The 25518-nt window shown below is 41.5% G+C and overlaps 2 protein-coding genes across 7 annotated transcripts in view; one reads left to right on the top strand and one right to left on the bottom strand.

The window, feature by feature from the left end:
• The window catches only part of LOC125448211 (signal transducer and activator of transcription 1-like), a 69439-nt gene extending 53944 nt beyond the window's left edge, over positions 1-15495 (top strand). For 3 of the 4 annotated variants that reach the window (XM_059643461.1, XM_059643457.1, XM_059643459.1), the window contains 6 exons: positions 4908-5047; positions 6410-6598; positions 7549-7600; positions 9488-9555; positions 10088-10129; positions 10580-15495. In XM_059643461.1, coding sequence (XP_059499444.1) covers positions 4908-5047; positions 6410-6598; positions 7549-7600; positions 9488-9555; positions 10088-10129; positions 10580-10617 — 529 coding nt within the window. In that variant the 3' untranslated portion in view covers positions 10618-15495. The remainder of the gene's footprint in view (positions 1-4907; positions 5048-6409; positions 6599-7548; positions 7601-9487; positions 9556-10087; positions 10130-10579) is intronic. The other variant, XM_059643460.1, reaches the window with a different exon arrangement.
• Positions 15496-15507: 12 nt separating this feature from the next.
• The window catches only part of LOC125448251 (glutaminase kidney isoform, mitochondrial-like), a 57381-nt gene continuing 47370 nt past the window's right edge, over positions 15508-25518 (bottom strand). For all 3 annotated transcript variants that reach the window (XM_048523402.1, XM_048523403.1, XM_048523404.1), the window contains 3 exons: positions 21663-21739; positions 19866-19929; positions 15508-17674 (listed from right to left, as the gene is read on the bottom strand). In XM_048523402.1, the coding sequence (XP_048379359.1) occupies positions 17518-17674; positions 19866-19929; positions 21663-21739 (298 nt within the window). In that variant the 3' untranslated portion in view covers positions 15508-17517. The remainder of the gene's footprint in view (positions 17675-19865; positions 19930-21662; positions 21740-25518) is intronic.

Genomic DNA, 25518 nt, shown 5'->3' with positions numbered 1-25518 from the left:
AACAAGTGTCTGTGGGGGTGGGGGGAGATTTGGTGGTCACTTGGGCCTTCCGCTGCCATCGTCTCTGAAATAACTCCATGAAGGCCAATATCCTGTCACCAAGGCACCTTTTATTTACATGTGCATAGTACATGGCACCGACCCAGCTAGCTCACAGCCGGCTCCTAAAGTGAGCAGAACCTATGACACTCCTGTTTCTATCTGTCAGCCAGGCTGTCCGACTTGGGGCTGTTAACCTGGTCCTATCAGGGCATTCGGATTTGAGGTCCACCTGGCTGGTTTCAGTTCTGGTTCTGATGGCCCTTTTGCTTCCCTCATGATCATCGTCAGCTGTTTTAGTTTTGCTAGGACAGGGTCTTGTGTCCACAGCCTGATTTATTGTCAGTGATGGCTGGAAGGCTGTCCAGAATGGATTCTTCTAGCAGTAGCACCACTGGTGGTGTATCCGCTAATGGCTTAAGGCATCTGCATTTGCCACTTCATCTCCAGATGATGTTGCAACTTGTAATTGTATGCACTCAGAATACGAGCCCACCACTGAATTTGACCTGAAGCTATGGTCAGTACGGCCATGTCCTCTTTTGAGTAGCCCTACCAAGTGTTTCTGGTCTGTTAATATTACAAATTTACTTCCGTAAAGGGATTGGTGGAATTTTTTCTCACCAACAGGACTGCTAGACCTTCCTTCTCCATCTGGGCATATATTTGTTTAGTATCAGCCAAAGTCCAGGAAGCATACACTATCATGCATTCATCTCTGCTGGGCCACCCGTGAGCCAACACTTCCCTGATACCAGGGAGACCTCGCATGTCAGAACCACATCCTGCTTGGGATCATTGAATGCCAACACCTTAGATGACAATAGCTGCTTCTTCACTTCTTTCAAGGCTAGATCTTAGCGGTGACACCATTTCTAAGGCTGATCCTTTTTCAATAGCAAATGTAAAGGTGCCAATGGAGGCCAAGTTACGTATGAATTTTTTTGTAATAATTCACCACTACAAGCAAAGACCTAAGCTCTGTACAGACATGGGAGCCGGGGCAACTTTGATCACCCCGACTTTATCTTCCAACAGGTGTAACCCAGCCTTGTCGATTCTGTAGCCCAAGTTAGTCACTTGGGGTGCCTGGAATGCATTTTTCCCTCCTAAGGCATACCTCCACCCTTGGAGAAACGTTTAAGCACTTATTCCCAAGTACTTTAAATGTTCTTTATTGGTCTTTGTGGTTATTGGCACACCATTCAGATAAATTGTGACCTGGGGTGGATCTTGTTAAATGTTCTTCATGGTCTACTGGAGAATGGCACAGGCTGATGATACCCCAAATGGCAGGTATATTGGCATAAACCATTGAGAATACACAATGGTATTGCTGGACTGTTAACCCAGACACCATTTAATTCAAATCCCACCATGGCAGCCAGTGGTATTTGAATTGAATAAAAAAAAGGTCTGGAATTAAGATTTTAATGACCATAAAACCGTTGTCAATTGTCAGAAAAACCCATCTGGCTCTCTGACGTTCTTTTGGGGAGGAAACTGCCATCTTTACTTAGTTTGGCCTACTTGTGACTCCAGATCCACGGCAATGTGGTTGACTCTGAACTGCCCTCTGGGCAAGTAGGGATGGGCAATAAATGCTGGCCTGACCAGTGAGGCTGTCAACCGTGAATGCATAAAAGGAAATTAATTGTAGCCTAACTTCTGGGCATCCTCATCGAACATAGAACATTACAGCACAGTACAGGCCCTTCGGCCCTCAATGTTGTGCCGACCTGTCATACCGATCTCAGGCCCATCTAACCTACACTATTCCATGTACGTCCATATGCTTATCCAATGACAACTTAAATGTACCTAAAGTTGGCGAATCTACTAGCATTGCAGGCAAAGCGTTCCATTCCCTTACTACTCTCTGAGTAAAGAAACTACCTCTGACATCTGTCCTATATCTTTCACCCCTCAATTTAAAGCAATGCCCCCTCGTGCTCCACATAGCTCAGGACCAGCTTCGTGAAGGACAGCCTGCCCCCACCCCTCTCCTCCCCCAACCAGTTTTGGATATAAATCCTCGACATGAGGCATTGGGTATTTATCCAGCTGCAAAAAGTGGCCTACCAGTTGTTTAAAATCCCCACAAAGCCAAACCGACCCGTCAGGCTTCACAATCAGTACGACTGGTGTTGCCCAATATGCAAACTGGATTGGTTTGATGATTGCTTTGTTTTCCAGCCTCCTGATTTCTGCCTCTAAGGCAAATGGCACTTGGTAGGTCTTGCAGAATCGTTGAATTTCTTCCTTGTCAACATGTCACGTTGCCTTGGCTCCTTTTGGCAGTTCCTAGACTTTCCTGAAAAACATCCTGGTATTTAATTAGGACTTCACTCAGGCAGCCGTTTTCTAACTGAAAAATGTTGAGCCAGACTGTTTGTTTGAATTTTTCTCAACCAATTTCTCTCTATCAAGCTTGGGCCAAAGCGTTTTATTACAATTAGTGGTAACTGAGCCAGCTGCTTCTGATAAGCGACCAGAACCAAAGTTGTGCCTTTAATCTGTAGGGGTTTCCTGGTATAGGTTCTCTGCCTAGCTGAGGCCTTACAAACTTTAAGGGTTAGAGTCCAGAGCGAATGGGTCTAGGCCCGAAAATGTCAGCTTTTGTGCTCCTAAGATACTGCTTCGCCTACTGTGTTCATCCAGCTCGACACTTTGTTATTTCAAATTTTAGTAAAAACTGGTTGTGCGATCACTGATACAACTGCAATGGTATTGACCTCCGTTAGAACTGTGTGACCATCTAACTAGATGTTTTAGGTTCTGATTCAGATGTTGCTAAGCAATTTACCTGTTCCAAACCAGCTGCAGGTGGACTTTCCAGGGTGTGCACACTCCTGGAAACCAGCCTATAAGTTGTCTTACTCAATTCAAGCCTCGTGTGACTCTTTGCTGTCTTAAGTCTGTATACCAGCAGCAACTAGAATGGTCTGTTGGCCCAGATCCTTCAGAAAATTTTAATTGTTTGATCTGATTTTGGGGTTTTGCTGTGGGCTGACCTCGAGTCCCTCTTATTAGGATATGTTTTGAATGAGACTATGCAATTACCTTCGCTTAAGTGGTGTTCCCCAAGCACTCTTGGTCTGATGATGTCAGCTTCCATCGGTATACCCTGCAACTCATGTGCTCCACTCGCCACATTTTCTAACAAAAAAGCCAGTTGTAGTATCTGTTTGAAGTCAGATTGGACTTCAACTTGTAAGTGCTTTTGCATGGTCGCGTCATTAACTCCACATACCAAATGGTGTCTTGGCAGCTCTCTGAGGGTTAAACCAAAATCTCTCACCTCTTCTCTTCTAGTCGTCTTAAACTCATCAAGAATCCTGATATGGATTCCCCTGGTTCTTGAACTGCCAAGTAAAACTGATAGCATCTTAGAATTTGAGTGGCTTGAGGGTCATAATATTCCTTGGCTAAATCTGCCCACTCTTGAAAGGTTTTAGTGTCTGTTGCCTCCAGCAAAGTTAGGTTCCTAATAACTGAAAAAGCTGCAGGTCAACACACTGTTAAGGGATTAACTCATTGCTTTTCATCTGCCTCAATGTCATTTGCTTGGGGGGTGGGGGGTGAAAAATCACATTCTTTCCACATACTGAGCCCAGTCTTCGATGGCAGCATCAAATGAGCCAAGCTTCCCAAATAGTGGCCTGATGTCAGAAATGCTTAATCCAATTCAAATATGACCATTGCGAGCGAATGTCTTTGTGGGTGTGTTTTCTCTCTGCCACTGAAATAACACCAAGAAGACTAGTATCCTGTCACCAAGTCATCCTTTATTTACACATGCATAGTACGTGTCACTGACCCAGCTAGCTCAGAGCCAGCTCCTCGAGTGAACAAAACCCCTGACATTCCTATTTATATATGTCACTTAGGATTTCCAGATTGGACCGGGTTAACAGCCCCAGACAGGGAATAGATGTTCTGAAGTCCACCTGAGTGACCTCGTTTCAATCACCACAGTCTAATCGCTGGAAACGTGTGTTAGTATTGTGGTTTTATATGTGATGAAATCCTTGGAATAGATACTTGCTGCCTCCCTTTTGATATACAGTTCAGCTCTGCTAACGTTGAGAGTTAGGACTCTTTGAAGTTGAACATCGGACAAATTTGGTTCAACCAGCCAGATGTTGAAACAGTTCACAAAAAGGTCTAGTTTCCACATCTCACCCACAATGATGTATAGAGGAAATAATTCCTTCAAACAGAGAGTTCTGTAGATTGGAGAAGAGAAGTAGAGGAGAATCTCCTAGAAGTGAGTGAACTGGAATTTGGCGATACTCTGTCTGCCCTCTGAGCCATCATTTGCAAACAGTGAAAATGGAACAAGATGATGATTCCAATTGAATATTGAGCTCCTAATGTGAGGAAATATGTTTCAAATCTAGTTTTAACTGATATGTGAATAACCTTGCTTTGTAAGAGTCTGTTCTATCTTGACTGGAGTACTCCTGTTGTGAGAAATATATACGGTTGAGAAGGCTATCCTGACTAGCATAATATTCCCTGCTGCTTGGTGAAGTGGAATCAGGCAGTTGTTTGCAGTCTGCAAAGTTCTATCAGTCTAACTGAAAAAAGGACAAGCGCTGTCAAAAACGTAGAGCTTGAGCATTCACCCCTCCTTCCTACTGTGGCACCAAGTTATTGTCCTGGTTAAGTCATACACATTATTCTAGAATTCCAAAGGCATCTTCAGTGGACAACAGCCTATATTATAGTGACTGAACAATTCATGTAGGGTAATTTCTAAGTTTATTTAAACTAGGAAAGTACCCATTCTCCTCAAACTATAACACTATGAAAAAATGTGTTTTAAAGTGGCTGTTGTTGCTTTATGTACTCTTGATCTCTAGGAACATTATTGGATTTTTGAGCAAGAAGAAAGAACGCAGTTTGTTGAAAAGGAAGCCAACTGGGACTTTTCTGCTTCGCTTCAGTGAGAGCTGCAAGGATGGTGGCATTACTTTCTCATGGGTGGAACATTTAACAAATGGTAAATAATAAATCGTGAAGCCATGTGGTCTGGGTCAGTAAATCGGAAAAAGGTTTCTCGTCTGCTAAGTTGGATGGGGTTGCTCTTCTGTCATTTAATTTCTGCGCTTGTTAAGTGGTTAAATTCCTTGAAAAGAACTGGAAGGCCTTTTGTTTAAATTTTAAAATAAGCCACTTTGGCCTCTTAGACCTTACGTAGACCAATTTAATCCATTTACATTTCCATTCAACATTGAAACACATCCCCATTCCTAGTTTCTGATTTAAATCCCAACATAACATTTATGTGATAGCAGCCAAACCTTCTGGCACAAGAGGAACATGACTAAACTCTGCATGGAATTCTAATTGTGGACGGGGAAATAGCCCACAACACAAACATCTACTCACCCTTTTAATGAAGAGTTTTCCCATAAGAATTGATTGGTGTGGTAATGGTACTTGGACATGTCTCAGGAATTACCCCGCATTATCAGTTAACACTGCTAAAATAAGGCTGCATATTACCTTGCGTGAATTTTCAATTTCTTTTAATATCACATTCTGATGCTACATGAATGTATGTGAGTGTGTCTAGGGATCTGCACAATCTGCTTGGACCTATAGTGCTGCAGGGTTTATTGCTGCTCCTGTAAATCCCACAGGGACTTAGCATTGATTTAGATTACCCTAGTTTTAATTTATGAATATTGTTCTTGTGGCTGGGGAGACTGTGTTCTTGCACCACTTGCCTAATGACACTCTAGTCACTGCTGCTCTCACATTTCTTCTGTTTCTTCCTGAGATCCACTTGGGCGCCCTGAAGCTCTTTCTCCTTCCCTCCATCTTTACTGTAGTTAGGAGGGCAAGTCATGTCATATTCTATATTTTTTTTCTAGGATGGCTAAACAGTGTATAATTTTTTTTGCTGCTATAATATGATTTCAAAATGTAAGCTTGACATCAAACTATAGTCCTATTGTAAAAGCAAAATACTATGGATGTTGGATGTCTGCAATAAAAACTGAAGATGTTTTAAAAATACTTGGGTCTGGCAGCATCACTGGAGAGACAAAACAGTGGAGTTAACGATTTGAGTCTAATCACTCCTCCCTGGAAGCCATATTGTTTCTATTTTAAAATGAGTGTATTTGGCACAGCTATATCATCTGCAACAAGAGTGACTTCAGAGTTTACTGTTAGTAAATCGTGTAAGGATCTATATGTCTGGGCTTTTGATTTCCAAATCTATCTTGTTTCAGCAGGATTGTTTGTTGGAATAACTGTGGTTACTTTCTGAAGTAGTTGAAAGAGATTTGTCTGACAACTTTGAAAATTTTTTTTGGTTCTGCTTGATAATGGTTTGTTTTTTGCCCTTTTCTAGGGGAATACAAAATCCGATCAGTGGAACCATACACCAAGACTCACCTGACCAACATTCCTCTTTCGGAAATCCTTCGCTTCTACAAAGTGATGGCAGATGAGAATGTCCCTGAACATCCTCTGCTGTATCTGTACCCAAATATTCCGAAGGATGAGGCATTTGGAAAATATTATTTAGACTCTGAAGCAGGTATTTCACTCCCTGGATTAACAATAACTTGAGCGTCACATTCCAGGAGAACCGTATTCAGGGCCATTGAGAATGTCAAAATCTAAACATTTGAACGACTGTCTTTGTTCCCTGAGCTTGTTATGAGACTTTTATCAAAAGCTCAATTGGTAAAGATTTTGAAGTTTAAGGTTTCTTTTAATCGTGGCTTGACCATATCAATCTCTTTGGCTCTGGACTTCAGTTGTACTCTTTCTTCAGCTACTTGGGGTCTGTGATTTTTCAATGAGTGTCTACCTGTTAAGTGGGATCTGAACAGCATGCGAAACAGATATAGACAATATTGATAGATAACAAAATGTGAGGCTGGATGAACACAGCAGGCCAAGCAGCATCTCAGGAGCACAAAAGCTGACGTTTCGGGCCTAGACCCTTCATCCCCCTCTCTGATGAAGGGTCTAGGCCCGAAACATCAGCTTTTGTGCTCCTGAGATGCTGCTTGGCCTGCTGTGTTCATCCAGCCTCACATTTTGTTATCTTGGAATTCTCCAGCATCTGCAGTTCCCATTATCTCTCATAGACAATATTGATCTTTTCAAAGGGTAAATCAGATTTTTACAATGGTTAGAGCAAAGATTGCAAGTTAGAGATGATTTAACTTTTTTGTGGGTACAGTGAAGATCTGAGCTTAAGTTTTCATGATAAATTTAAATGTACTTGATTGTGTACGGTTAATTTGACAGAAGTTTAACATTTGAATAAAGAAATCCTATAACGTTAGCACGACATCACAAGACATGAACTAAATGCCTAAAAAAGAAGCTTGACTTGGGGACTCATTGAAAGTCCCTGAGTCTGTAGGTACCGCAGAAATTAAATCATTTTCTGCACTTTATAAACCTAAATTTGCTTTGCTTTGTGGAATTGGGAAATGTCGTAGTTCTCTAAATGCCTTGTGCTTTTTCTTGCAGGTTTTCAAAACAACAAATACTTGAAAACCAGATTAATCGTGGTATCAGAAAGGTGAGCAAACCATTGTTACTATAACCCTGTCTGTGTGTGTTTCTGTCAAGAGGTTTGTATTTATGATTAAGAATTTTTGGGCAGTCAGTATTTAGAGAAGAACAGCACAGTGGGAGGGTGTTTGCAGGGGCTTTGTCAGGTGGCATTGGAACTCTGAAACCGGAGCCATCATTAAATGCGAATCCTGCAGTATTGTGCACCTCTGCATGTTAGCATGGTTAAGAATTAAAAGTTGTGGTTTACTCGTACATTTTGCAGTTCATGACAAGCCCCTAATTCAACTCTGATGCAGATGCTGTACATAAAATGTAAGCTTGAAGCCTGTAGAGCAGAATGCTATCGCAACTGTCACTTAAATCATTGCCGTGTGATTGAAGTTGGGAGTCTGCATATCTGTAGTTCCTAATTATGTGTCTCAAAAAATTGTCTCAACTTTCTGCACGCAAAGTATTTTATTTCGAAAGGCAGTTGCAGACGTAGCCATTCACATACAATGCTGTCCCAGAGCCAGCAAGGAGGTGACAACGTAATCTTTCTCAAATGCTGTTGGTTGAAGAATAAACATTAGCCACGATGTCAGAAAAACTTTGAATCCTTCTAAAACATAGTAAACCCATAAGATTTTCATAATTTATCAGAACAAATTGAACTGTCCTATCCATTTCATTAATAATTTTGGTTTTTCTGTATTTTTGATTGTGGACTGAAATGGGAAAAGACTGGTTTTAAACCAAACAGTTGTGGAAAGGATTACTGCATTTTTTTAAATTGAAAAGCAAGTTAGAGGACACTCATTGTAAGCACTCTTTACACTGCTGTTTGTTCAAGCAGTGGGGAAATCTAGTTGGAGATAAGCATGGTATGGGTACAATTGGAGACTTGGCCAGCAACAAGTAGCTGATTGGTCTGGGGAATAGTGACCTGTTGCTGATGACGATAGAGGCTTTCTACCTGCCAAAAACTGTGATTGATTGGTTCCCAGGTAGCTCAACAGCCGTGGTTGAGTGTTTAGGGCTAGAAGCCATCAGACCTCTGCAAAGGAAGGAGCTGTCCTTTCTCTGTAGGAAAACCCCTCCAGCCTGATGAAAGCCTGTTTTGTTCCTTATCTGTTTCTGTGAGCTGGGGCCCTTAGCATTAATTCAGAAACTTTATAAGTTGTGAACCAGTTGTTTCTAAATGCCTGCAAGCCTGGGGAGAGTAGATTGATGAACAGCAAGCCCTGATATTCCATAAAGGATCACTTCAACGAACCCTTTTGACAAGAGACCATTGAACTGCATATCCAGTCTTTCCCACTACCTGCTGCACTTGTCTTGTGTGTGTGTGTGTGTATATCAGGGGAGTTTCATCGAGAAGTTACAATTTTAACTAGCAAAGGTATTTGTTGATTCATAATTGTTCATCTATTTATTTGTAATAAATCATAATTCCTGTTAAGTACGGAAATCTGGTCAATGCTTTCTGTCAACTTGGTTCAGAAAGACTGATAAATTGGGGTGTGGGTTGTGCAGTTTTTTGTGTACTTTTTATATTCCTTTAAAATCTTTAACTTTTACAATGACTCTGGGAATAGTGGGGCTTGACTTTGGCATGATACCTCTGAGCCAGTATACTGTTGCTCTAACGTGTTAGCCTAGATCTTTTTGCTCAAATCCCTGACTGGGATTTAAACCCATCACTTTCTGACTGTTGGCTACTCTACACTGCTTCTGAAGAAGAGAATGTGATCTTTCAAGTTTTCTTCTGTGTATTAGGATGGATTTAAAACTGCTGAAATAAATTGTGAAGAAAATGTATTTTGGATTTTTGACATTTTCTCCCTTTTCTGCTGTTCTGTGTTCTTCTCCTCCTCCCCGCCCCCCCCCCCCAAAAAAAAAAAAATTGCAGACCATCTTCTGATTTACCTGTTGAAGGGCTCATGGATGAATGTCATCTGGATGACATTGAATTATCAGGTAACATTATTGTTTATTTGGAAAGTCTCTTTCTTGCTGAGCTGTCACCATCTCATTTAGGCTCTGTATTAACCCCATTTAATTTGTTGTTCTGTGACTGTGCCTCGTCCAATCCTTTTTTGTTCTCTTTTGTTTCTCCCCGTTCATCAAGTTTTAGGTACTTTTCATTAGAGGAAATTATCGTGCCCCTCTCTGTCAAGAGACTTTGGGGCAGGAGAATGAATCATGTTTTCATGGGACACCATTGCCTTGTTTTAAGCTAATTTTAAGATTATGTTCATGCACTGGTATATGTTTCTTTTTATGTTTCTTTTTGTTTATTTGGAAAGTCTCTTTCTTGCTGAGCTGTCACCATCTCATCTGTAGTACTGCAGATCTGATGTGTATTCTGATAAGAAATTCTTCGGGTTAAAGTCTAGTTGAGTCCTAATGCCACTTTCGAGCTAATCAAGGAGATGTTTTTTTCTATTGATCTGGAATTAGAGGGAACCAGTATTGCAATGTTTGTGACATGTAGTATATATTCCTCCAGAATCTATGAAGTTGGACCATATTCCTATGAAAGCTCTACAAGGTAGATTCTCTGTCTTGTCTGTTTCTGCTGTCTTTTTTAATTTAAATGTTTAATTTGTTTCGTTCCTCTCTGTATGAAGCTACCACTTGATGACAGAAAGGGTGAAATAAAAAAGCATTCCATTGTGTGGCATTGTGTCCCCTTTCTTCTTAAGCACAAATTTGAGGTGTTGAGGAGGATTGGAGGCAGTGGTGCAGAACAAGGCTTGGAAGAATAGTTTAAATACACTTCACTTAAATGCACCTCATTAAATGCACACATGGGTACTAATATTTAATGTATATGCTGGGTTACTGCTTTCCTCCATCTTGCCAGTCTCTTGAAATGTGACACCACTCAGGTCTGTGCTTGTGAATACTTGAGAATGTTAGCTCTATAACAATGTGACAGTAATGACACTTTCCAGTCCATCACATTCTCGCCTCACTCTAATTTTCTTTTCCCCTACAGATTTAATGGAATTTCTGGAGTCAGATTCGATGACTTAGAATAAATGGTGAAATTACACATGTGAGGGATCTTCTCTCTCAACTACAAAGTAAATTGTCAATGCCATAACTTCTAGGATGTGGACTTCATTCCATCTTCATAACTCTGCACTTCATAGGATTACCTTTTCATAGTGTTTTTAATTCTGAGATTGAGCTGTCACTGTAAACAGCTAAAATGTTATTTTGTTAAAATGCAATCTTGTGTGTATGTTTAAAAATAACAAACCAATGCTGAAGGAACATGTAACATTGTTTTGTAACAGTATCAGTGAGCCATCTCATTTCCACTCCAATTTATGTATGAAATTGAAGGAGAAATGTAAGTGGTGTTTTCTAGAGCGGTGTAGTCCCAATGAATCTTGTTTTCTGCTTATCTGATCAGGAGAAAACGTATTAGAGCCATGGTCCATTCTGTCTGTCCCCATGTTGGAGATGCTGTGGCATATAAATGCATGTAAAACAATCTCCTGCTGAGACAGGAAGAGAACAGGCCACCATTGTCTTCTCCTACCCCAAACCTATAACAACACTAACCTCACTATTGTTGCTTTTACCTTGCCTATATCATTAAGTAGCCCTGGCAGGATCACAAATCATCAATGCTTCCTTCTGATTTGTGAAATATTCTTGTAGCTGTGGAATATGTTTGAAACGAAGAAGTTTTAGGATCTAGCAGAGAAAGTAACATCCAATAAGCCAGTCTTCAAAGCAGGACTGGCTTATTGGATGTTACTTTCTCTGCTAGAGGACCTGGATAACCAGTTTGGCTGTACTTTGACTTTTTGCCCTCTTTGCTGTTGAGTGCTGCAAGAATTAGGAAAGCGATCTTTCTTTTGTTCACCCAAATGATTGTTGTGGAGTTCTTGAATCCTGTTCTCAATGATCAGAATTTCACAAAAATAATCGTGGCTTAACTTAAATGAGTGAGGGAGGATTATGTGCCAAATTTCTTGAGAAGAAGTTGTAGGCATTATTTAAGGATATAATCTCCATAGAAGCCTGTAAAATTATAGCTGGATTAGACAAGGTAGATGAAGAAGGATATTCTCGATGTTGGGGGCGAGTCCAAAACCAGGGATCACAGTCTAACATTATGGAGCATTTAAGGACTAACATGAATAGAAATGGCTTTACACAGAGTTGAGGGAGGTGGGAGGGGTGAGTGGAGCCTCCTGGAGTTCTGCCACAAAAAGTGCTCAAGGCCAAAGCATTGAATGTTCCCAAGAAGGAGTTAGATATTCATTCTTAAGGCTAAAGGGATCAAAGGGTATGGGGAGAAAGCAGGAACAGGGAACTGAGTTAGATAATCTGTTTCTGTGCTTATGATAACGGTGCTCCATTGTTTGATGGAAGTCAGAAGTTCACTTGAAATTTTGGTAGTAGTGATTTAGTGAGAATTTCAAAGGTATAAATGAAGATTATTGGACCAGAAATGAAATAGTTGTTGTAATGTTTCACACCCTGCATATTTTATACAGTGCCAGTTAAGGAACTAACTCCTCTGTTCCTCCGTGTATATTCTCCACACCAGGCTTGTCCAGCCTCCTTGCATTCCCTAAAATGAAGACTAATTTCTGGCCTTCTCAGCACCAAATTAATCCAGTGAATTATCTGATATTACCTTCTACTTGCACAAGAAACCATTACTGCAGCAATGCTGAGTATTCTACAGATGCCCGTCTCCTCCTTTGTCCATATTTGCAGATGATGGACCACGTTTTTGTTTTTATTTTTATTTCCTCATTCATGGGGACAAATGTGCAAGCTTTAGGAAGGAAGAGAAAATGTCAGATATTTGGAAATTTTATCTTGCTATCGATTTTTCAAGCCTCCATATTTGAACCAACTGAAAATTGGTCTACCAATTTATCACCTGCCTAACTCCAAATTGAATACCTAATTCAAGAAGATATCTGGCATTGTCTTTGCCTGCACAAGACGTTAATGTCTGCCCATCCACTTCATGTAGCAATATGGAGTATTCCAGATTGTTGCCTGTCTGTCAGAAGTGACCTTTGATTTTTTTGATTTGATGCTTTTCATTCTTGAGAAAACCTGTTGGCAGTGAAATGTGCTGCCAACCAGTGTAATGAATTGGAGGGCGTGGTTCAATAGATTTGGGTAAGATTTTGTGGGAACATAATGACTAAAATGACCTAAAGGCACATTCTACAACCACTTTCTCCAGGTCACTCATTTTACAGGTTAAGTTTCATGTGGAACATGTTATGGGTTTCAGCGGCATCCATTCCAAATGGGTCTGCAAACTACTTCAGCTCATCGCTCTGCTCCCTGAAATCGGCAAATCTGCACTGAGCTTCTTCCAAGCTGCCAATAAGTGCAGCCTAATTCTCATTCATTGTGATGAAGGACGTTGTCCATTTAGTCAATGTTTCTGAAGCAATCCTAACCTCTGGGGGAACATTTGGGCATGTTCATACAGTTTTTTGATAATTTGATCCTTCCCTTTCATTTCAAATTCAAGACTGAAAGCAAGTTGCTTTCAGTCAGGAATTCCAAGTCATTCAGCCACTCATCTGTTGGGAAGCTCATACCTTCTGCTTTGTTTGCTATGAAGGTTTTTATCTCCCCTTACGGTGCCCAGAATCTGCACTTTGTTGAAATGTTTTGCCTCAATGTTGTGCCTCTCTTTGGACGTAAGTCAAGCAGTTCCTCAAAGTCTTCCAATGTTTTATGACTACTCAAATAAAAGATTACCTCCTGAACTGCATCGAATCTGTGGTATCCTCGGGCTCTAAACTGTTGGACAGTGAATTTAGTGATCGGAGAATGTAGCATGTTCAATGCAAGGTTCTCCACTCTTCTTGCAATAGTTTGATGTGAAAGGCAAGTTTTCTCAGGGTGTGCCACACATGTAAATACATCCTGTCTATTCAAAATTCTCCCATCAGACATAGGCTTCCCAAATTATATTTTCTTAATAGCCAAAGCAGTAGCAACTGGCCTTTATTTACAATTTCATTTACAGTTCTAAAGAATGATTGGTCGATCAATATTGTGTTTTTGTTTGCTTGCTCGCTTGATTCCCACCTGACTTTTGAGGTTGTCAAACGTGCCAGCATGTTCTGCACAATGATACCACTTTGTTTTATTCCTAAAAAGACAGCTATTCCTCCAGACACATGGCCCTGTTGTAGTTAAGAACACAAAAGATATTGATCCACTGCCATCATTGTTAATTGTTTTGCCAGAGACACGGGGTGGGGGGTCAACATCTTTGTATTCCCATGGGTAATAAACAGATAATTTCCAATCCTGTTGCAAGAATGTTGTTTAATTGAATTGCTCCTTCTGAAATCTAAGTGAATAAGCCCAAGGAGAGAAGCTGCCTGCGAGGCTCAGGAGAGGTACAATATCAGAGTTTCTTGTACTTATTGCTGCCACCGTAGCTATAAACGGCCAGCTGAGCTGCATTCTTGCTGCCTTTCTCTCCTGATGGAGTTGAACCTGTTCCCCACCCCCAAAATAGCAACCTTTTCTCAGGCAGTGGCCACCTCTCAACTCTGCAGTCAAGTTCAACAGTGAGGCCTCTGCTTGCTCCTACTGAACTTCTCCTGGTTACACAGAGAGGCATGGGGTCTCGGGTTTCTGTTTTCTCTCTCATCCCCGTCGTCACCGCCACCACCACCACTGCAAAAATAAAATCCGCCGCCCAATGTTTCTCCTGTGTCAGGAATGCAGTTTCATGGGCTGCAACTTCTCATGAGTCAGAGTTCTCCCTTTTGCTGTGCCACTCCCTTGTTTACTCACTGCACAACTCCAGTGCTATGAAAATTCAAAATGCTAATTTCTACATACATTTCCACTTTTTTCTCCTCATCCAGTCAGAGGGTCCATATCATCAGTGTTTTTAGTTTCTGATTGAGTCTATTGGCAGGGAGAAAACCGGCTCTGACTGACTGAGCAAGCAGCTTTCACATTTCTCAAAATTAATGTTGCCCAATCACATAACAGCCAGAGGACTGCCTGTTGACCAGGGCTACTCTACACCATGACATAGATTCCAGATAGGACGTGCACAGAATATCAGCTGGATAAAACTGGTACTTAATTTACAAAAACTTCAAGATATCAGGAGCTTGCTGTGACACAGTGAGGAAACGGATATATAGTTGCCATAATATCAGACTGCAGTATACTGAAATATGTTTTTGAAGTTTGGTTTACTCTGGTTTGTATTTTCACTCTTCACTTTGCACTTATCCGCAATATATGTTGTACAGGTCAAAGTGACGGTACCCAAGTAAACATGGTAATTCAGGCTCATAGCAGATGTAAGTTCCCACTGTGGTCACTATTCTGTCAACCTTCCCTAACTAGCCTTTATGTGAGTCATCTGGGAAGGAATGGTGGGTGGAATAACATTCAGGACTGTCTTCCCCACCCCTCCAGCAAAATACTGGAGAATTAATTGTTAGAACTGGAGTGTTTACACCTGTTATACTTTAAAACCACTACTGTGCATGCAAGTTGTTGAGGTGGTGGTCGTGGGGGCTCTCGTGGTACAGTGGTAGTGTCCAGGCAACCCAGGTTCAAGTTCCCACTTGCTCCAGAGATGTGTATTAACAACTTTTGAACTGGTTGATGTAGAAAGTATCTGTGTACAAAATGTCTTAACAGTTTTCAGCAACCTGGAAGAAGCCTGGCTTTCTGCAGATATCTCTCAGCACCTCTTGGCACGTATGTGCTGTTAACTGACTGACTGCGACCAAGCTCTATCTACATTTTACTCCCACAGGAACAAAAGTAATGTCATTAACTATTTTTATGCATTTCTTTTTGTCAGGTTTGTCAGTTCAGTTTATCGTTGCTTCTGTAACTTCCATTCTTTGATCAATAAATGATGTAAAACAACTTGTATGGAACTTTTATTTCAATTAACATTATCCTCCTGGGAGTCAGAAAGTAGACATACAGTATCTTATTTTAGCCTCTTGTATTAACGAAATCTTGCAGAGTGCTCAACTGTTTGGTACAGACTGAGGCTCACTATTTGTAACAAATGTCATTATGCCCTCAGAAAAGGCTGGTCCTAGTGATGGAAATGTATCTTGGGAAGAGAGGAATTTTTTTTCTCTTGGAAGTATAAAACTTTATCTCACTAATAATTATTGAGATACTATCTACATGTTGTCTGAAGTAGCAAGAAGTTGGAAATGCTCATTATTAAGCAATTGGTCAGGTACTTTGTTCGGGAACATGGTTTTAAGGGCTCATTTCCTGAGTTAGGTTTCAGTCTAATTACTGACGAGATTCTAATCTTTCATGTTTTCTCTGCACCTGTTTGATCACCAAAAGGAAAGTTCTATATAAATACGCCTTGGTCCTGGTATGGCAGGTAAAGCTAACTCCAGAACATTGAACTTTTTACACTCCTCCAACATTCAACCCTGGCCTGCTGTCCTCCATTAAAAAAAATTGAGGAACTTGTTCTGTTTTCAATGGCTCATCTTTTAATGTCTCCAAGTTTGGTTCACTTGTGTCTTTTTTAAAATTAGCTCTAACTAAAACTCATACAGTGAGATGATCACTTATTTTGTGATTTATTAAATGCCAATATTTGCCTTACTAATTACAAGTTGAATGGTTTGGAACAACACAATTATCTTTTTACAGTAATCGTATTTTTATTTCTTCACAACAAAGTAAATAGCAATCTAGAACTCTGACTAATGCTCAGAGTTTGTTTCAGTTACAGTGACACCCCATTGACTCAAACGTGCAGACATTCCTTCAACTGCCAGAGGGCCAGTTGTCATAATTCATAATATATACGTACAACATTACTGAATTGACAATTATCATCCTACCAAAAGCCTCAGTTGTCTATTTTAAATATTAACTGTCCTTGATACAGTGAGCAAATAACCCATTTTCTTTACGTTGGCATCAACACTAAATAGTCTTTGATGGTCATGTTTTGAGGGAACACGCAGTTCCAAGGTTGTTGTACATAATGATAGTAACTGTTGTATAGTTACATGGTAATTTCCCATAAAATCAGGAGAAAAGTGAAAGTCATCACCAGGGAAGTGGTATTTTTTAAAAATCTTGTCTCCATCATCTATCTTTTTTTGTTTCATGAATGAGATTTTTTGTCTCCATAATTTTACTTTTTTTTCCCCACTTTTTAAAGTGTGGAATTTTGGCCCATTGTAAAACTTAGTCATGTGGATTTGTCAGCAATTGATTTAAACACAAAAATAGGAGCAGGAGTAGACCATGTGGCCCTTTTGGGCCTCTTCCACTATTTATATGATTATGCCAAGATTTGATTTCAATGTTACTCACCCACCTGCTCCCCATATACCTTAATTCACAGACCCCAAAAATCTGTCTATCCCTACCTTGGATATACTCTATTAGGAAGCATCTGAAATCCAATAGGGCAGAGAATTCAAGAGAATCTCATCCTTTTTAATGTAATTTCTACTCCTCTTAACCCCTAGATTGGCTGGTACCTTACCCTGAGACCATGACCCCACCACGTCTCTCATCTCCTGACCAGTGGAAACTGTCCATGTCAACTCTGAGGACCTTCTTTCTTTCAATTGAATCATAGGGCAACACTCTCATTGCAAGGACCAATCTAATGAACCTTCTCTCTACTACCTCTAATGTAAGTGTATCCTTCTTTAAAAGGATGAGGAGCAAAATCCTGGTGAGTGCTTGGCTTGAATTCATCACAGTGGTGATCTCTGGTAGTTAGCTACCTGACCAAGATATTAGTGATTTTATTGGTGTGAATAGATTTTTGACATTGTAGTTTCACAACCCAGCACAATTTCCAGTAGAACTATGGCAGGACAAGATACAGCTGTTTGCATTAACTAGACACCCACATCACAGGCAACACATGAGAACTAAGACTGATATTCAGACTTTGGTGACAAAAGAGGTCGGTGGTCTTTCATCCTCACAGTTACTGCCTGCTGTCTCTGGCGGAGAGTAAGACATCTGGTAGTTCCTTAGCAGCTTTGCAACGTGGTGATGGTTGAAGTGAATTGCATCATCAAGGGGAGTATTGCCCCATCTGTGGACAAGTAAAAGAATAATTGAAGACAAAAAAAAACACTGCTATATTCCATTTCTAGTTCATGAGTAAAAGACTCTTAAAATCTATACCAAGCAGAACCCAGTTGATGTTACTACTGGACAAGTCAGATCCCAGAATTAGACATGGGCTGCAAATTCTTTTCTCTTTTGTGGAAGAAAAATAATAACGAACCTAGCGATGTAAAGAACATAAATTGAAAGATCTGAAAAACTACAAAGTTTTTTTCTGTTTCCATGTCACCAACACCATCACTTTGTGTTTCAAATCGAGATATTATCCTTCTATAAATCAAATCGTTCAGTGTGACTTAACTGCTTCTCTACAGTTCTGTGAACTGTAAGATCTTCTTTCTTTACTCAAAACAGAATGATCAGATTCAAATAGATCTGTATCTCTGATTGTGGATGCTGTGGTTGAGTCATTCACCGAGCTGGTTCATTAATTCACAGATGTTTCATTACCCTGCAGCCTCTGCTGAAGCTCTATTGTGCTTTCCTGCCTGGTGTTTAAACTCTGGCGTCCATTGGATTTTACTACCTCCCTGTTGGTTTTCCTTCGCAGTGGTGTATAGGATCTGGTTCTATGTGTTTGTTGAAGGCCTTGTTGGTGGAGAACCAGGCCTCTAGGAATTCCCGTGCTTGTCTCTGACCTGTCCCAGGATCCTGGTGTTATCCCAATCGAACTGGTGGTTTTCCTTATCCGTGTGAATGGCGATGAGTCAGGATTGGTCGTGTCTTTTTGTTCCTAGTTGGTGCTCATGTACCCTTGTGGCAGACTTTCTTCCTGCCTGTCCAACGTAATGTTTGTCACAGTCTTTGCATGGAATTTTGTACATTACGTTGGTCCTGTCCATAGTCGGTAAGGGGTCTTTGCTTCAAGTTAGTGCTTGGAGTAGGGTTTATGTGGGTTTGTGCACTACTCTGATGCCCAATGGTCGTAGAAGTCTTCTGGTCCATTTGGATATGTCCTTGATGTATGGTAGTGTGATGAGTATGACGGGGTGTGCAGTATCTTTCTGTTGTTTTGTGCGATGGGTATCATCAGATCCAGTTGTTCGGGTATCCACTGTCCTTTAAATACTTGCTGGAGGTACTCCTCTTCTTGGTGTAGTTCCAGGTTGCTACAGTGTGTTTTCACTCGTTTAAATAGTGTTTTCACACTTTCATTTGTGGGTGCTGGGGTAGTTACTGCTGAAATTCAGTACTTGGCCACACACACATGGATAAGGAGAACCACCAGTGCAATTTGGGACAACACCAGGATCAGGCCAAACAGACATGAATGGGAATTCCTAGAGGCCTGGTTCTCCACCAAGAAGGCCATCAACAAAAACAGAACGAGACCCTGTGAATACACGCACCACTGCAAAGGAAAACTGGAATTGAGGTAATCAAATCCAACGAACGCCAGAGTTTAAATAGCAGGCAGGAAAACACAACAGCACTTTATCGGAGGCTGCATTGATGTTACTCAGCAGGGTAATGAAATGTCTGCAGAACAATGAACCAACTCAGTGAGTGAACCAACCACAGGAATGATTAGATTTTCAGTCTTTTAATATTCTGCAGTTGAATTCGAACCAAACACTCCTGGTCAGGAGCTTCACAAGCTACAATTTTGCACGAAAGTAACTGTTTTCCCTAAGCTGTCTTATGCTCCTTTTCTAGGCAAGCAATATTTGCTTCTAATCCTAGCTCAGTCTGGTCTCCTCTAAAATTGCCCTAAAGAGCTTTTGATGGCTGGACTTTTCTAAGCTAAAAATCAATCCTTGATATATTCTGAACCAAAAGCAAGTTAAATCTGTGTCTACTCTGTCTATCATAAACTCCATAGTATAAACAAACAATCTTCCATTAATGCTCCAAAGGGCTTGCAGTTATGTGCTGTCTAACACATTGTGGATGAAGTCAAGGTTCCAGAAAGAATTCTCTGGCCTTTCCTTTTAACCTCTTCACAGAAGTAACCAACACCCATATGCAACTAGTTTGAAAACCAAGCTCTAAACATGATATCTCTCCTCTTTCATCACACTTGTAATTGGAAGAATACTAATGCCCATCTCCAGGTTAGATCAGTGGAAAAAAAACTCATGTTAAACCTTAAGTGAAGAGCGAGTATTATCCAAATCTCATTTTATATCATCTTCAACTTGAGCTTTTTCACTTACCTGTCCTTGCAGAAGGGGTTTACACGACAGCCATCGAGAAGAAAACTGACCACTTCCACGTGACCTACACAAAATGTAACGAACATTTTAAGTGAGTTAAAGCAATGAGGCAGGGAATAGATATATTGTGGGTCACATCCTACTTTTTCACCTTAGTAACATGGGTTAGAATCTATGGCATGAATGTCTCCTCACTATAATGAATGGAGCTCAGGCAGTCTCCCCCAGTTACAATGACCCATTGGTGGGGTTTTGAGGCAGAAAACAATCCCAGATTTAGCAGTTGTGCTAAATAGTTCATCTTACTCAGATGCCACAGAATAACTAATTTGGGGAGTATTTTTTCACTCGTTCAGTAGGAGATGCTCTTCTATGGAACACTGACGTGAAAACTTTTTTTTCCCCACTTGATAGGTTAAACAGGATGCTTGCTGAATACTTCATAGCACCTGCTTTCTCTTGCTTCAAACTGGTCAAAATCCTCATCCATATCAATGTTACTACTAGACTATTCTAACTGGTCAGAGATAATGGGAACTGCAGATGCTGGAGAATCCAAGATAAAGTGTGAAACTGGATGAACACAGCAGGCCAAGCTCCCGAGATGCTGCTTGGCCTGCTGTGTTCATCCAGCTTCACACTTTGGTATTCTAACTGGTGCCTGGCTGATTTTCTACTTCTGCCCTACATAAAGCTTATGTTCGTTGAAAACTCCAGTGCCTGCTTTGTAAGTTGCTCTGAATCTTGCTCACCCATCATCCCTGTTTTTCGAACCTTCACTGACAACTGATTCAACAATAACTTTAAAATCCTTATCTTTGTTTTCAAACTCTTCATAACCTCATCCCTTCATTACTTTGTAGCTTCCTCTGGTCTTCAATCCTGGTCTCTTGCACATCACAGTTTTAAGTATTTCCCTGGTGGCTGTGCCTTCAACTGCTTCTATTCATTCACAGGATGTGGGAGTCACTGGCTGGCCTGCATTTATTGCCCATCCCTAACTGTCTTTGAGAAGGTGGTGATGAGCCACCTTGAACTGCTGCAGTTCCAGGCTTTTGACCCAGCAACATTGAGGGAAGGACGATATAGAACATAGAACAGTACAGCACAGGACTGGCCCTTCAGCCCACAATGTTGTGCCGACCATTGATCCTCATGTATGCACCCTCAAATTTCTGTGACCATATGCATGTCCAGCAGTCTCTTAAATGTCCCCAATGACCTTGCTTCCACAACTGCTGCTGGCAACGCATTCCATGCTCTCACAACTCTCTGTGTAAAGAACCCGCCTCTGACATCCCCTCTATACTTTCCACCAACCAGCTTAAAACTGTGACCTCTCGTGCTAGCCATGTTTCCAAGTCAAGACGGTGAGAGGCTCAGAGGGGAACTTGCAGGTGGCGGTGTCCCCATCTATCTGCTGCCCTTGTCCTTCTAGATGGAAGTAGTTGTGGAAGGTGCTGTCTGAGGAGCCTTGCTGAATTTCTGCAGTGCATCTTGAACGTGATACACACTGCAGCTACTGAGTGTCAGTGAATAGGCTGGACATAAGCTAGCTGTTTTCACTTTTTCATGAACAGGAGAGTGGCAGAGGGGAAAAACCAGCTGGGGTGGGGGTAGGATGGTTCTTGTGCCCCTTCAGCAGATGGCTGCAGTGTGGAATTGCTAGGATTCAAGTTGGTTGCCTCCAGACACCAAGAGTGTGGTAACGCTGAGAGGAGAAAGAGTTGAGATGCAAAATGTAGTGAAAATTGGAGGCCATGCTGCTAGTTTACTAGTTAACAACTTCATCCATACCTTCAGCTGCAGCTATGTGTAGTGGTGTACGTGAATCATAGTCTTTCTGTTCCATATCTACAGCAGAGAGTGCAAATCTGGAAAAGTGAGAACATACTCCAGTCAGAGTACACACTGGTCTCAAACTCCTCTGCCCGAATTTGGGTTGGTATCAAAATGATTTTATTTATAATGCTCTATTTGAACTGCTTGGAACATTCTGTTCCATTAAAGGCACTGATGTAATTTTTGAATTTGCAATGAAAAATAATGCAATGGAAGCTTTAAATATAAAATTAACATTGTGTATTTATGGTGGGACAGAGCAAATAGAAACAGTGAGGCAGTAGTGTGCTTGCACTATTTACATCTTGCCTGTGCTGTTGACAGTAAGGCCGAGCAAAGGTCTGGTATTTCCGAACAAAAGGAGAATATGGAAACCGTCCTCTGTCTCTCAGATACCTTTCTTGAACCCAGACTACATTTGAACATATGTAAATGCCAGACTGTTTACCTTCCATCTTGTGCATTGAGGAGAGCTCATGTCTAGCAAGCCCTCAGGCCTGTAATATTACATCTCTGAGACACAAAATTGGTTCATCCTCTTCCATAAAGCTTCTGCCAGCAAGTGCACAATTCCAGATTCTCCTGTCATATTGACTGCAAATTTGATGGCCAGTGGGGTGGAGGGCCCAAAAAAAGTAATGTAGAAGGCAAAAAACATGCCAACAAGGTGTTTTTCTGAGACAATGGGACTGAAATTCATCACCTTTCAGTGAAGGGAGAAATAGGGCAATGAAATGGGATTTGTGGTGAAGGTCCTACCTCAGCACCTCTGCACTGATGCAACTGACTGCAGGTCAGGAACTGCCTTACCCTCTCTAGCCCATCCCTTACATGCAGCAGAGGAAGGGCAGATAAACAAGCATGAATGGCCATTAGTTACAGGAGTAGAATTAGGCCATTTGGCCCACTGAGTTTGTGCCACAATTTGATCATGGTTGCTGTTTCTCAATTCCATTCTCTTGGCTTCTCCGCATAACCCTTGATTCCCCCTTACTAATCAAGAGCCTCTCTGTCTTAAAGACATTCAGTGACTTGGCTTCAACAACCTCTATGGCAATGAGACTATAAATTCACCTTCTGCTCCAAGAAGTTCCTCCTCATCTCTGTTCTAAAGGATTATCCCTTTACTCAGAGGCTTGGCCCCTGGGTCCTAGCCTCTCCTCATTGGAAACATCATCTCCATGTTCTCTCTACCCAGGCCACTCGGTATTCTGTAAGTTTCAATGAGATCTTCCCTTCATCTTGCAGACCAGTATGGAGTGCAGACCCAGAGTCCTCGATTGCTCCTCATATGACAAGCTCTTCATCCCCAGGATCATCCTTGTAAACATCTTCTGGACCCCCTCCAAAGCCTGCACATCCACCCTTAGACATGGGGCCCAAAATGGTTCTCGGTATTCCAAATGCAGTCTGACCAGAGCGCCTCTCAGCCTCAGCAGTACATCCCCGCTCTTGAATCTAGGCCTCTCCGAATAAACGCTAATATTGCATTTGCCTTCCTAACTGCCAACTGAACCTGCATGTTAACCTTTTCAGAGAATCCTGAACTAGGACTCCCAAGTCCCTTTTGAGCTTCACATTTCCAAAGTCTTTCCCCATTTAGAAAATAGTCTACACCTTTATTCTTGCAAAGTGCATAACACTTTCCCACAGTGTAGTCCATCTACCACTTTGCCGACTCTCCTAGCCTGTCCAAGTCCTTCTGCATCCTCACCATTACCTATACCTCTGCCTACCTCATTTGCAAACTTAGCAACAATGAATGCCCTCAGTTTCTTCATTCCAATCATTAATGTATCATGTATAATGATCTGGTTCTGACACTGATCCCTGCTGAACTCTACTAGTCCCCCAGTTTCCATCCTGGAAAAGACCCCTTTATCCCCAATCTCACCTTCTGCCAGTCAGCCAATCCTCTATGGGCTACCATGGGCACTTGTCTTATTTAGCAGCCTCCTTTACAGCACCTTTTCAAAAGGCTTCTGGAAATCCAAACAGATCATGTCCACTGGCTCTCCTTTGTCTAATTTGCTGGTTACCTCAGAATTCTAACATTTGTCAGGGGTGACCTCCCCTCGATGCAGCCATGCTGACTCTGTCCTATTTTACCACGCACTTCTGAGCACCCCACAATCTCATCCCTAATAATGTATTCTAAAATCTTACCAACAACAGATGTTGGGCTAACCAGCTTTATAATTCCATCTCTTCTGCTTCCCTCCCTTCTAAAACAGGGGTGTTACATTTGCCATTTTCCAGTCCTCTGGTACCTTCCCTGACTCCAGCGATTCCTGAAAGAATCACCACCAATGCCTCCACAATCTTCCCCAGCTGGCTCCTTCAGAACTTTGGTGTGTAGTCTTTCTGGTTGAGATGATTAATGCACCTCCAGACCTTTCAACTTTCGCAGCACCTTCTCTTTAGTGATGGCCAGTACATTCACCTCTGTCCCCTGGCTCTTGAAGTTCTGATATGCTACTGGTGTCTTCCACCAAGAAGATTAGTGCAACGTGCCTGTTCAGTTTCTCTGCCCTTTCTTTGTTCCCCATTACTGCCTCTCCAATCTTATTTTTCAGTCGTCCAGTGTCCATGTTTGCCTATTTCTTCTAAGATAACTAAAATAAAACTCGTGCAATCTTCTTTTATAATACTAGCTAGCTTAACCTCTTTTCCATCTTCTCACACCCCTTTTTCTCCCCCCCCCCCCCCCCCCGCCGTTGCATTTTTAGTCCTTTTTCTCATTATTAAAGGCTTCCCACTAATCTTCGTCACATTGTATGCTTTTTACTTTGCATTTATGCTGTCCCTGACTTCCCTTGTCAGCCATGGTTGCCTCATCCTCCCCTTAGTATGGTTCTTCATCCTTGAGATGAATTTCTGAAGTACCTCCTGAATTATTCTCAGAAACTCCTGCCTGTGCTGCTCCACTGTCTTCCCTGTGTGGCTCCCCTTCCAATCACCTCTGGCCACCTCCTCCCTCATGTCTTTATAGTTACTTTTACTCCATTGTAATACTGTTATATTTGATTCCAACTTATCCCTCTCAAACTGCAGGGTGAACTTGGTCATGTTATGACCACTGCCCTGTCACAGTTCCTGCACATCAAGCTCCATTACACATTACCATATGCAGAATTGCCTGTTCCCTCAAGGTCTCTACCATAAGCTGCTCCCAAAACCATCTCAGACAATCCACAAACTCCTCCTATTGATATTCACTACCAACCTGAATTTCCTAGTCCACCTGCATATTGAAGCCCCCCAAGATTATTGTAATAGTGTCTTTCCTACATGTCTTTTTCTATTCCCTGTGTTATTTTCTGCCCAACATTCTGACTGCTGCTGGGAGGCTTGTACATAAAGGTCATTTCCATCAAGGTCATTTTCCCTTTGCGGTTCCACAACTCTACCCACACAGATTCTGTACCTTCAGACTCTATAATGTCCTCTTGCATCAAAGTAATTTCATTTCATTCCTCACTAACAAGACAACCCTTCCTCCTCTGCCGGTCCTATTTAGTTCCCAGCCTTGATCCCCTTGTAGCTACTTCTCTGTGCAACCCACAATAGTGTACCTGCCAATTTCAATCTGTGCTACAAGCTCATTTACTTAGTTTCATACAGTGAGTGCATTTAAGTCAGCATCCTCAGTCCTGTGTTGACTGCCACCCTTCTCATGTTTGTCCTCTTATCTGCTGTGTCTGAAGTTAGGTTCCTGACCCTTTCCATACTCTGAGATAACAAGGTGTAGAGCTGGATGAACACAGTAGGCCAAGTAGCATCATAGGAGCAGGAAAGCTGATGTTTCGGG

This window comes from Stegostoma tigrinum, chromosome X, assembly GCF_030684315.1.
Source record: "Stegostoma tigrinum isolate sSteTig4 chromosome X, sSteTig4.hap1, whole genome shotgun sequence".
Lineage (NCBI taxonomy): Eukaryota > Metazoa > Chordata > Chondrichthyes > Orectolobiformes > Stegostomatidae > Stegostoma > Stegostoma tigrinum.
The sequence above is the reverse complement of the archived record's forward strand: the minus strand, read 5'-3'. Positions and strand labels throughout refer to the sequence as shown.